Source organism: Onychostruthus taczanowskii, unplaced genomic scaffold (assembly GCF_017590055.1).
Source record: "Onychostruthus taczanowskii isolate IOZ18803 unplaced genomic scaffold, ASM1759005v1 scaffold30, whole genome shotgun sequence".
Lineage (NCBI taxonomy): Eukaryota > Metazoa > Chordata > Aves > Passeriformes > Passeridae > Onychostruthus > Onychostruthus taczanowskii.
In genome coordinates, this window is record NW_024500350.1 from 2,976,273 (window position 1) to 2,989,605 (window position 13,333).

General features: G+C 42.6%; 1 protein-coding gene across 1 annotated transcript in view; it reads left to right on the forward strand.

Moving 5' to 3' along the window:
- ABCC3 (ATP binding cassette subfamily C member 3) overlaps positions 1-12,242 on the forward strand; it is a 47,916-nt gene extending 35,674 nt beyond the window's left edge. The window contains exons 19-31 of the mRNA XM_041409182.1: positions 183-366; positions 1,272-1,377; positions 2,053-2,206; positions 3,601-3,808; positions 4,583-4,893; positions 5,751-5,950; positions 6,040-6,166; positions 7,117-7,218; positions 8,173-8,319; positions 9,246-9,404; positions 9,776-9,942; positions 10,887-11,081; positions 11,720-12,242. Of these exons, the coding sequence (XP_041265116.1) occupies positions 183-366; positions 1,272-1,377; positions 2,053-2,206; positions 3,601-3,808; positions 4,583-4,893; positions 5,751-5,950; positions 6,040-6,166; positions 7,117-7,218; positions 8,173-8,319; positions 9,246-9,404; positions 9,776-9,942; positions 10,887-11,081; positions 11,720-11,828 (2,169 nt within the window). The 3' untranslated portion in view covers positions 11,829-12,242. The remainder of the gene's footprint in view (positions 1-182; positions 367-1,271; positions 1,378-2,052; positions 2,207-3,600; positions 3,809-4,582; positions 4,894-5,750; positions 5,951-6,039; positions 6,167-7,116; positions 7,219-8,172; positions 8,320-9,245; positions 9,405-9,775; positions 9,943-10,886; positions 11,082-11,719) is intronic.
- The last annotated feature ends 1,091 nt before the right edge of the window (positions 12,243-13,333 follow it).

Below are 13,333 nucleotides of genomic sequence, written 5' to 3' on the forward strand. Positions count from 1 at the left end.
GCGAGTTCATGTACATCATGCCAAGCTGATTTGCCTAATGTGGACAGTGTTATTTCACTGGGAATTTCATCTTGACACAATAATTCATTCCCTGTCCCAAAAATGTATTTGGCTTGCTGAGTACTGTCAGTCCCCACAGTGCAAATGAAGGATATGTGGTTTTTTTCCTTTTCACTATCCAGACCCGAATCCTGGTTACCCACGGCATTAGCTTCCTACCTCAGGTAGACCATATAATTGTCCTGGTAGATGGCAAAATCTCTGAAATGGGATCCTACCAAGAGCTTCTGAACCAAAACAAGGCCTTTGCAGAATTCCTCCGGAATTATGCACTGGATGAAGACATTGAAGAGGATGAACCAACATGTACAGTATTATTTTTTTTCTTAAAACATATCTTCTTCTGTCAACAAGATTACAGATATTTTCTCTGTAAAGTCTCTTCTGGTTCTTCATGGCATTTGCCTTTCTGTACTACCATGACAATTATTGTCTGTGGCCAGGTCTGTATTACTGAGAAATCTTTTCATGATTTTCTTTCAAAATTTTCTGTGGTTTGTCCTAGAAGAAAACAATTCTTGTCTCAGAAATTATTTTAAACTTGGAAATTAATTTTACAATTAGAAAGGTCAAGCTCAGCAAGAAGACACAAGAATAGCCAAGAATAAACTGGGCTTGCTATCAAAGGGGCTACCCAGAGTCTGATGTGTTTGCTCTTTGTATGTATTTTTCATGTAGCAAAGTCCAAATGACATTTTAATCTTGGGTTGCTTTTCAGCTTGGTTTGATTCTGACAAAATGATGCAGGATAAAAGCATTCTGGTAGATGTTTCCCCTGTGTGATAGTGTTCCCACGCTCTGTTAATACAGCACCTCTGCTCTCCAGCCTGGCAGAGCAGCATGCAGGTCACCTCCCAGCCAGGGCAGAGGCTTGCAGGACTCCTGATGTGACGCCCCCAGCCCAGGCTCATGCCTAGAATGTGCCCAATAAGCTAATTTAGCTAGAGCCAACTCTTAACACAGGCAATAGCCTGGCATTCTGATGGGTTAAAGGGGTGTGATATAAATGCATTTGGCAGCCAACCTGCCTCACAAGATCTTTGCAGTTTTGTTAGAAGTGATGCGCAGAAGGGATAGACACAAAGCTAGGGGGGAGCTTATGCACTATCATTTTCCTGGCAGGGTTTTGTTTTCCTGACTCTTCCTTTGTATAGCCACCTTTCTCTCTGCTCTCCTGTGGCAGAAAATTGAGGTGTGATCTTGTCTTGCAGTGCTGGAGGAGGAAGAAGTGCTGCTGGCTGAAGACACCCTGAGCATTCACACAGACCTGGCCGATAACGAGCCCGTGACAAACGAGGTCCGCAAACAGTTTCTTAGGTAAACAGGAGGTCCTTGTTTTTCTAGTCTGTGTCTGGGGTAAAAAACATCTTTCAGATGTCAGTCACATTCTGCTTCTCCATCTGGGCTTCAGTTTCCTCAATTTCCTCTCAAATTGGTTTAGTATCCTTTTAAAAATAAATGTGAACACACAAGATCTAACACCTTTTCCTTCAGTCTTCTTTTCAGTCTGGACTGAACTAATTTCTAAAAGCATCTCTCTAGTTCTGAGGTAACACCACTGTGTGTATTTACCCACACAATGGTGAACTGCTGCCAGATGTGTGAAAAATAAACTCCTTGCATTGCACTTTTCCATTGGGAGCCTTGAAAATCTTTGAGGGTCTTTATAATCATACCCATAGGTGATGTCCAGCTACTGCTGATACGAAAACAGAGAAGCTCAGAGGTCAGTTTGAAATGTCTGCCTTGCCATGAAGCCTCTAAAGGCCTTTCCTAAAGAGCTCAGGCTCTGCCACAGCCTTTCTTAGGTCCTGTATTTCTGGCATCCCTGAACATGCAGAGAGGTAGAAGAAGCATCCACAGCTGTGAGTGAGGCTGGCATGGGAACTTAGTGGAAGAGCTGGGAATAAATCCAATTCACTACACCCCAGCCTTGCCTTAGCACTGCCACAATATGCCCTTTTCTCCTAATGACTCTTTTGTTTTAACTAGGCAACTTAGTGTAGTGTCTTCTGAGGGAGGAGAATGTCCCAACAAAATGTCAACGAAACGAAGAGTCTGTGAGAAGAAGCCAGCAGAGCCTCCTCTTCCAAGAAAAAGTGCTAATGAGAAACTTATTCAGGCCGAAACCACTGAAACAGGCACGGTATGGTTTGATTCCCCCCCCCTTTTCTACCTTTTTTTTATGTTTAAAAAAAATAAATAAACCACCTTTATTTTGACATTAGATCCAGTTCTGTTAAATATGTGTATAAATCAAAACTGCAAGCTTTAGGCGTTAATCTGGTGGCCACTGGTCATTCAGATTAGGGATTTTGGCAGCGATTTTGGCACCTAGCTAGCCCTATATACTTAGGAGAACAAAAAAAAAGGAAAAATAATCTCTTCCAGTTCCCTCCACAGTCACCCAGTACTGCAGAGCTCTGCATTCCATCAGCCCTGCCTTTGTCTCACAGAGCTTTCAGGACTGTTGGTTTTTGAACTGTTTGGCTGCTGCTGAGTCCAGCTGCAGCACTGGGTTACACGAACCAGCTGCCTCTGGGTGCCAGTGAGGCTGTTCTGCCTGAATACCTGCCAAACCAAGTACAGAGCACTTTGTGCTTGTAGGTACACAAAGGGGCTGTATTCCTCCTGAGTAGGGCCAGGGAGAGGAATGGGAACAAGAAGAAAGAGAAGATTGGAACAGAAAGGAGCAGCAGATGGAAGAGGAGCAGGGAGGTTTGATTAAAAAAAGGCCCCTTCCCTCCACTTCAGAAGGCTCACTGTGTCCTGTTTAGTCTGATGTACATGGTCCATGGCACAGACCTGCTTTTTCTGTGGTTTATTTTAGCCTTCAAAGTCACTAATCAACAACACTTGTTCTTTTAATTATTCCTCCTTACACTTTTTTCTAAGGACTGAGTTTTGTCCTGAGTCTCTGTCTCTTTTTGCTTCTCTGCCTTTTTGCACTACCTTAGAGACATCACCTTTACTTCTTGCCATAAACATCATCTCTTTGTGTTCTTGGTGGATTGCATTAGCACTTGGTACCTCATTTAAATTACTCTGAAGACACAGAGTGGAGGAATGTTCAACACTTTTCCTTAAATAGGCCATTTAAAGTTGTCTTGAGTACAATACTGCTGCCAAGTTGCTTCTACTTCCTGAAAATCTTGGCTCCTATTCTTATTACCCATCTTTTGCTGCTATTTGATCTGGCTTCTTTCTTTCCTTTCTCCCCCCCCCCCCCACCCCGGCATAGTCTCAAAAACTAAAACCCCAAAAAAGTAATGAAATACTGATCCTCAACATGGAGGAGAAGAGTATTTCAGAGAGGTTTCTGACTTGTTTTGAAAGCCATCATCCTGACAGGGATCTCAGGCAGATGCACCTTTCTCTGTGGTGTTTAGGAGTTCAGGCAGTTTTGAGTTAGGCTGGTGTCAGAATGTGTTAAAGTTTTGTCAGCAGTTCCTCTCACAAAGAATTTTTCTATCTCATAATTCTCTCTAAACTCCTCCTTGTGTGGGTTGTACAAACCAGCTTTGGTGTGTGATTTTGCAGGTAAAGCTAACAGTGTTCTGGCAGTACATGAAGGCTGTCAGCCCTGTCATTTCTTTGGTGATCTGTTTCCTATATTGCTGTCAAAATGCTGCTGCCATCGGGGCCAACGTGTGGCTCAGTGACTGGACCAACGAGCCGGTAGTAAATGGGACTCAGCACAACACAGCCATGAGGATTGGGGTCTACGCTGCCCTGGGCTTCTTGCAAGGTGAGGGCAGGTAAAATCACGTGCCCCAATGTTTTGGGATGAGGTATTAGGTCAGAAAGCCGTGGCAGTAGTTGCTAGTGGTCCAAAAGGATGGTAGGTTTAGATTACATAGTAGGAAGAAATTATTTACTGTGCTGGAGGTGAGGCCCTGGCACAGGGTGCCCAGAGAAGCTGTGGCCTCCTCATCCCTGAAAGAATCCAAGGCCAGGTTGGATGGAGCTCTGTGCAGCCTGGGATAGTGGTGGTGGGGTTGGAACTGGGTGATCTTAAAGGCCTCTTCCGACCAAAATCATTCTGTGATTCTATGAAAATTGCCCCCAGCTCCTATCCTAAGCAAGGGAGCTCATGTAACTTGGAGCTACACAGTCTGAGCTCAGCCCAACACTTCTAATTTTGTTGTGAAGCCCTTGAGGGGGTTGAACAGGTGACATGGAAGCTTGAGAGAGGCAAGTTGGAAAGAAAACATGAAAACTTCAGTGCAGAAGGGGATGAAGGGTTGGGATGAAGTTGTAGCATTAGGACATCATGGAGGATTGTGGAAAACAGCAGGAAGATGGTTGTGTGTCTGTTTTCCATAGAGAAGATGGTGAATCCTGTGGATGTTCCTGTACCTTAGGCAGCAGTGGATGCAATGATGATGTGCACAGGAAGGGAGGGTGGGCAGGGAATAACGGGAAGGTAAAACAAGCTTGGAACACAATAGGAGCTGCCGAGGGTCAGGGAGTTGAGAATCATGGACATCATGGGATAACACATCTGCTCCTCACCTGCCAGGGCTCCTAGTGCTGATCTGCTCCTTCACCCTGGCCATGGGGGGCATCAATGCTGCCCGGACCCTCCATGCTGCACTGCTGGAGAACAAATTCCACACCCCACAGTCCTTCTATGACACCACCCCCACTGGCCGCATCATCAACCGTTTTTCCAAGGACATCTACATCATCGATGAGGTCATCCCACCCACCATCATCATGTTCCTGGGGACATTCTTCACCTCCTTGTCCACCATGATCGTTATCATAGCGAGCACTCCGCTCTTCGCCGTGGTTATAGTCCCACTGGCAATTCTCTACTTCTTTGTTCAGGTAACTGGAAAAATGTGTGACAGCTATTGCAATTATTCCATTCCTTTTCTTTTTAGGGAAAACAACATTGATTTGGGGGTAAAATGGAAATACCTGAAGTAGCTATGTGTTTATGTAAATGAAACATTATTTACATTTTTCAGAAAAATGTCCTGCAAGATGTGGATATAAGATATCTATAAAATAGACCAACATTGATTTGGGGGTAAAATGGAAATACCTGAAGTAGCTATGTGTTTATATAAATGAAACATTATTTAGATTTTTCAGAAAAAAGAAATGTCCTGCAAGATGTGGCCATAAAATAGATAGACATAAACTTTTTTAGCTTTTAAGTAATAAAAAGTAAGCTTACTGCTAGAGCCAGCACTGCAGTGCATGTCAATATATTAAAGTGTGGATATATTTGACATGCTGCTAAGTTTTCAAGGTAGTGAGGAATTAAAGTGTTGAAAATAGAAAGCATCAATTTTATTGATTTTTGAGCCATAATCAAGCTTATCTTACAGACTATAAATAGAGACCTCATAATGGAGGTGCAAATGCTCAATTTGTTTTCTTGGAAAATGAGGCTCCTACAAATGGATTCATTCTGCTAGATTATATTAACTAAATGTAAAGGAACATAGATAAATTCAACTTTCAGTCTATAGAAATTACAGTTACCCAATACTCTTTCGTGGAATGATGTAAAGGTAACTTTCTTGATATTCTTCTTAATTTTAGACAGTCTTTTAGAAGGTTGAAGTGCATTAGTAGCAATCTCCTTTGCATCCTTAACCTAAGAAATTCTTCACTGTTAATTAAAAAAGTTAAAGTATTTAATGAACCTTTCAATTTCCTGTGAAAAATGGCAGCGGTTCTATGTGGCAACCTCCCGCCAGCTGAAGCGCCTGGAGTCTGTGAGCAGATCCCCTATCTACTCCCACTTCTCAGAGACTGTGTCAGGGGCCAGTGTCATCAGAGCCTACAGGAGAGTGAAGGCCTTCGTGGACATCAGTGATTTGAAGGTAGATGAAAATCAGAAGAGTTATTATCCTGGCATCGTGTCAAACAGGTAAAACATAATTTCTTGTTTCCACTTAGATTGCAGAATTGGTCCCAAGCAACCTTTCCCCATACTGCTTACCCCTGCATTCTTTCCAGGTGGCTGGGCATCCGAGTTGAGTTTGTGGGGAACTGCATTGTCCTTTTTGCTGCCCTTTTTGCTGTGATTGGTAGGAACAGCCTGAACGCTGGCTTGGTGGGACTGTCAGTGTCCTATGCATTACAGGTACATGTTGCAGCTTTATTGGGGGGGAGTACATTTCTGTAGATGATGTGGATGTGTTAGCAATAATCTAAGTGCTTGCTAAAGCTGGAGTTAATAAGGAAATAATTAAAATGAGTAGTGGGATGTTTGGAAAACAGAGATTCACACTGGGTGCTGAAATCATCAGCAAGCTCACATGAAGGAGGATCTCAGGGCCCTTTGGGAGCATCAGGGCTGTGCTGCACCCCAGTACCCTCAGGGGTGGTGCATGAGAGACCCAGGAAGTGCCAGAACATCAAGAACAGACCTTTTGAGCAGCGTGGCTTGATGTGTTGTGCATCAGTCTTGCTGTGCAGCACATTGGTGTGTCCAGGTAATTACAGGCAGATCAGTAGGATTTATAATTAGACAAGGCAAACTGTAGTGACTCAGGCTGTGGAGAATGTAGCAGATTTAATGGCCTCACTCTTGCCAGAAGCATTTTAGATACCCTGAGTGTGCAAAGTTGCTGTTAGCAGTTTTCCAGTGAAACACATGCTTTGGGGAATGACTTCCTTCCAATTTTTTTGAGAGGGACAAGTGTTAAATCAGCAGAAGCATCATCATAATCTTCTTCATGTAAACACTTGATAATCTGTATATTTCTTGTCCCAGTAACTGTATTAACTTTAATGCAAAGGTAATTATCTCATTTGTAGCATTAATGTGAATCTATGTCTTCATAGCAGTCTGCTGTTGTTGGGGGTTTTGGGAGTTAGGTTTTTGGGGGGGTTTTTGGTGTTTCTTTTGGTGTTTTGTTCATGCTGGGTTTTTGTTTGTTTTGGGGGGATTGTTGTTTATGGGGGGGTTGTTCTGGTTTTGTTGGGGGATTGTTTGTTTTGAAGCTTTGTTTTGGTTGTTTTGGTTGTGTGGTTTTTTATTATATGTGTTGTTCCTCTGTGGGTGATATTTTGTTCCTTGTCTTCTCCAAGGTGACCTTGTCTCTGAATTGGATGGTCCGAATGACTTCTGAACTTGAAACCAATATTGTGGCTGTGGAAAGAATAAAAGAGTATTCAGAAACTGAAACAGAGGTCAGCTACCACGAGTCGAGCATGCTCAGCAACAAGAGGAAAATTTTAGTGCACACATTTACATGGTCTTTCTTGAGTCTCTTGAGAGATGCTTTCTGCTCTGAGAGTTATCATTCAACCTGAACAAATGTCATGCTCTGAACTGTAATTTATTCTGTCACGGCTCCAAATTATTATTGTTGTCATGCAGCCTGTGCTTAGCATTTTCTGCTGCTGTGAGTGGCTACAGCACAGGAGATGAGTTTCACATCAGGATATTTGTCCCTTTGTGTTTGAAGTGTTTGATGCACAGTCTCATCTGTGTGGCTGGTGCCATGGTCTGCTCATGAGCAGAGCTGCAGTACAATTAAGCAGATCTTACACATGTTTTCAACAGTACTTCTATTTAATCAACTTAATCAGTCCTCACCTCCCATGAGAAAACATCTCTAGGAACACTGTACTGCTAATCCAGGAAATCATCCAATTGCCTGCCTTTGCTGCCAAAGACTTCTGAAGCTGGCAGATGGAGCTGTGCCAGGAAAGCTGCTCTCTGGACACACTGGTTTGTTAGTCCTGTGTGCATACTAAGAATTAAGAAATGGAGGAGAGCTGCAGTAAATGGTTCTGGAGATCAAATATTTAACCTAGAACAAAAAAGGTAGCTAGACAAGATGTGTGATATGTGTTATAAACCAGAGCTTGAGCTGGCAGAAAACTGGCAGTGTTCTGTTAAAGTTGATGGGAAAATATTCATATCAATTAAGAATTCATCCCTCTGTGCTCAGAGTTTTTTCCTGTTAACTTCACCACAAAGACACATGGGTGGATACTTAGGACCCCATGTTTTTTCCACATCATTATAAATTTATTTGCTTGTGGAGATTTCATTTATCAGATAAAATGCTTTTATCTGAACTTGAATTATTTTTTCTCAAACCTATGTGAGGCATTTCTGACTTCTGTTTTCCTCAGGCTCCCTGGACCATTGAGGGCAAGAGTCCCCCAGAAAACTGGCCATCCAAGGGAGACCTGGAGTTTGTGAATTATTCAGTGAGGTACAGGAAGGGCCTAGATCTGGTGCTGAAGGATCTAAACCTCCAAGTGCACGGTGGGGAGAAGGTGAGTTACCAGCTCAATGTCTGCTAGAACTTTGCTCTGGGCCTCCAGTGACAACGGTGGAGCAGAGAGAGGGTCTAGAGGAACACTGATGCCAGTGCAAGAGCCAGCAATGCCACCTGTGCTGTCCATGTGCCAGCATCCTCCTGGCTGGAAAGCAGTAGAGTGAATTGCATGGGCCTTTCTGGACTTTACAGTTCATTTGGCAACAGGCTCCCATATGCCACGTAGGAGGTACCAATGCAAGTGACAAAAATTCAGTGACAAAAATGCTTTTCTGAAGCAGTGCAGATGGGAGAAGGAATTCCAGCTTTTTCTTCTTTGACTTCCCCTGTGAAATTTTTGGCATGGAAGGAAATGACATTCTTTGCTTCCTTAATCAGGAAATTGTCTTTATTCTGGGAGATTCATTTCTTCATGCTTCGATGGAAAGTTCTGAGGTTTGCCTGCTGGAGACAGAATAATTAGCATGGGAAAGTCCTTTCCTGAACAGGCTGTTGCTAAAAAATTGAATTGCCCTTATTCTGAGCAGACAGGATGACAGCATCCTTCTGGCATGGAGATACACGTGCTTACCATGAAGTAGGAGTTGCCCTTAGAGAGCCTTTATTTCTTGTGCTTGAGTGACTGGACCTACCGTGCTTGTCCCAAATCACCCAAAGTTATGTAGGATGGCTCTAGGCCTGTGTTATTCATTATATTTATAACATGTGATATTTATATGGAATATCATTCCAATTACAGGAATGGCAGTAAGTATATCACAATGTACCCAGGGTTTGTAGGGAAGGATGGGATATTCTTTCTTAGATTCAGATCTTCAGTCAAACCTCTTAGAAGAATCTTGGAAGGTTGTTTGGGAGTTTTTTGTTGGGTGTTGTTTTCTTCTTAACTATGTGCTTTGTTGTTAAACCTGCAATTTGTTGTAGATTGGAATTGTTGGCAGAACTGGTGCAGGGAAATCCTCCATGACGCTGTGCCTCTTTAGGATCCTGGAAGCTGTCAAAGGGGAAATTAAAATTGATGGTGTGAAAATTTCAGAAATTGGTCTCCATGACCTTCGATCAAGGCTAACAATTATTCCTCAGGTACTGTTTCTGTGTGTCACAATGAAGGACTGATTTCTAGCAGCTTAACAAACCATAAATAATGGCTTATCCAAAGAGGAAAATGTTTTGTTACACTCAGAAAATTGTTTCAAAAAAAACCAAACTATTTATACTTTAACTGGTCCCATCCTGCCACCTTATAAGCTGGGTGATAAAAAAAGGATTTAGGATAAACCATATTTTGAGCTGAAAGTTGAGTTTGAACTGTAAAATGTAATGTATTTTCAGAGAGGATGGGATTGAGAGGTAGCCTACCTGCAATGCAGTAGACACCTCGAAGCAGCAGCCCATAGTATCTGTACTTGAAACAGCTAAAGCACTTGTCTAATGAAAATTGGTTTTGTATCCAGGATCCTGTTCTCTTTTCTGGAACACTGAGGATGAACCTGGATCCATTTAATAAGTATTCAGATGAAGAAATATGGAAAGCACTTGAACTGTCTCACTTGAAGAGGTTCGTCAGCAGTCAGCCATCCATGCTGGACTATGAGTGCTCAGAGGGTGGAGAGAATCTCAGGTAAGGAATGCCTTGACTAGAACATACACCGAATTATCATTCAGCTGTGACAGTGACAGGGTGACACCTGAGCACAGGCTGACATTGGTCTGCCATATCTGAAGTGATTCAGCCACCTGTTTCTGTTCCAAGAAAGCCACCAATGTTCAAACATTTGCCTCCTCTTGTGCCTCTGCCTCTTCTGACCTGATTCTTCTCCCAAACCCAAATCCCATCTTGTCAGAAAGAAGTTTTAGGATGGCAGGATATTAGGGACATGCAGCCCCTTAAACATATTTTGGTAGGAAGGGAAATGCCATGATAACATTACTGCTGTGCTGAGTAAGAGTTGTCTGCCTGACAATTTAGTAATGTTTATTTTCCATTACTATTTGAAAGGCCCATGAAGACATGACTGGGGATGATAAAATGCCATGTTCTGATACGCTTCATTGGCTTCTGAGGCTGTGGTGTCACCAGATTGCCTGTGATGAATGTTCGGCTCCTTCCTCATGCTGCAGACACTCAGAGACTGAGTCTGGGCTATGTTTATGGCAGGGGAGGAAGTCTGGGTCCCTCAGATATATGTATATATTTTATTTTTTATGGTAGTAAGGACTTGCAGCCTTATAACATTTTCTTTTTCCTAAGTTTGCATATGCTCAGTGTTACCAGAACTGTGAGTGTTTCTGAAAGCTTGGGCAGAAATGTTGTCATTAGCTGCCCTGGCTTTTGTCACAGTGATAAAAGGCACATTTGGTGGCTCTGCCAGCACAGGGCCAGGCAGTAAGTGATCCTATCACTGTTAGTGTAGGCGTGCTGCAGCCTGCAAGTGTGAGCTGTGGGGCTGACAGAACAGACAGCTTGCAAAAGATTTTTGGCTAACATGATGAGTGACCTGCTGAGCACAAGTGGCTGTGAGCCGTGGGGAGCTGGGGACAGTGAAAGGCTGTCTGTGCTTGCAGTGTTGGCCAGAGGCAGCTCGTGTGCCTGGCCAGAGCTCTCCTGCGCAAAACCAGGATCCTGATCCTGGATGAAGCCACGGCCGCCATCGACCTGGAGACAGACGACCTCATCCAGATGACCATTCGGACACAGTTTGTGGACTGCACGGTGCTGACCATCGCACACAGGCTGAACACAATCATGGATTACACCAGGTGAAATCTCTGAGTGGCGCGTGGCGGGCTCACGGGATTGCTGGGGATGTGAAGCAGCACTTGGAGGGGTCTGGTTTGTCTCTAGACATGAACGCTGGTTCTCGTGTCGGGCAGTGTGTGAGCAATGATGTGCTATATAATCCCAGAATTTCCAGCCCTGACTTTGCCTCTGTTGGCACAGGAAACAGGTTCTATATTCAGAAACCAGAGCTGTGCAGAGGACACTGCCCAGGGACACTCCTGAGACTGTCTGGAAGCTTAAGGAACCTTGTTAAACCAGCAGCTGCTGTAACTCCTTCACTAACAGCATGCTATTTTAATTACTTGAAAATATATTAGTATTCTTCATGAGCTTTTATCTCCTTGGCTTGCTGGAACTACAGTTTCAGTTCCAGATGCCTTTTTTCCCCCCTCTTGCCCCTGGGAGACAGTGACTGTCCTGTAACTTTCATAGTCAAGCAGCAGCTCAGGGAGAATGTTTATCATCTGTTGTGTTTTAACATGTGAAAATAATTGAGGAAAACAAAAGCAAGGCAAAGATTAGAGAACTTTGCTTTGTGACACAAACAGGTGCCACATTCCTTGTGAGGAATTTTCTGACACATCTTTCCCCCCACACCATCTTTTGTTTTGTACAGGATTCTTGTTCTAGACAACGGGACCATAGCTGAATTTGACAAACCTGCAAACCTTATAGCAGCAAAAGGTATTTTCTACAGTATGGCCAAAGATGCTGGACTGGCATGAAGAGAAGACCCCTTGGGTTTTGGTTTGATGTTTTTTTTAATATTACTGACTTGCCACAAAAGTGACTTGTGAATGTACTGTAATTGACAAAACAGTTTTTGTAGTAGACTCAACTTTTGATACGTGAACAACAAATTTTACAATTATAAGGACCGGGAAGTGAATTTTACATTTTAAAATAATGTCTATATACATAAAGTATTTTATTACATGTTTTTTCCCAGAGAATGACAAATATTCTGCCAAGAAAATGTATGTACCACAGCACAATTATGTACTGCATTCAGGTTTGTAATTAGTAAATTATATTAATGGTACAAAATACACCTGAGTTGTGTGTTTTCTGCATAAGGATTCATAGGATTTGAAGTAAAAAGACAGTCCCAGTTAAGCTGACTCAGCTGAGTAACAGTGAAATGTTGTGTAATCTCTGAGTGCTTCCAACCTGTTACTTTCAATATTTCCCCCAGGACAAGGCAGTCCTGGGACCTTTTGGATCCCTGTCCAGGGCAACTTCAGCATTATAAAATTCCTCTTCAGCCTAAGGAGCAACATGTATTTAAAGCTAAACCTACAAATGGCTTCATATAAAACATTAACTACACTGAATTTTTCTAGTTCAGTATACCCCACACAAGCTCACAGGGACATGATTGGACCAGAGGTGTTGGAAGTTTGCTGTATGTCTTTGGGCAGGAAGTCACTAAGAGTGAGTCTTCACTTAAGCTGAACGTGCATGCTGAGACAGGTGTGTATTTAGTTCATCTTGTTCAACACTTCATCATCATCATCTGCTTTGCAGAAATAATTACCTATTTTATTATTGATAAGCAGGCCTCCTCAGATAAAAAGGAGGCCTGTATTCAAACAGCATTTGCTGCTAGAATCTCCTAGAGCCTCTTTGGCTTTAGTTGTTTGTGTCTTACAGTAAGCACTCCAGAAAACTACCCAGCAAGAAAAGGTTCCTATGTTTTACCAGAAGGAAAAGAAGGCAAAGAAGGAAAGTGCAGAAAAATTTTGAGAAGACAAAAATAATAATTTGTTAATTCTTACAAATTATACTTCTTAAATAGAAACCCAAATCTGCAGCCAAGCATTTATTAGACATTAACATTTCATGTAGCAGAGCACAAAGTAATGAATTATTTATCACACAGAGAATATAATGGTTATACACTGATGAGACTGGGGAGTGTTAATAGTATCTTCCTGGTATAAACTGCACAAGGCATAAAAATATTCCTGAGAATGTGCAGATAGGGATCAGCACCTGTGCAAGGTTGCTGCACCAACAGCTGAGCTTTTCTTTAGGGGGGTCTTACTGGTTAACCCTGAGTCCTGGATTCAGCCAGTGCCTGAACTATCCTGTGCTGGGGAGAAGCCAGCAGCCAGGGTGACATAAGGAATGACAATTTTATTATTCCATGACAGAGAAGTTAATATTCCACCAACAATCTGGTATAAAAACTGATATTGTCTGTAGCTATGATATTTAATGAAAAATC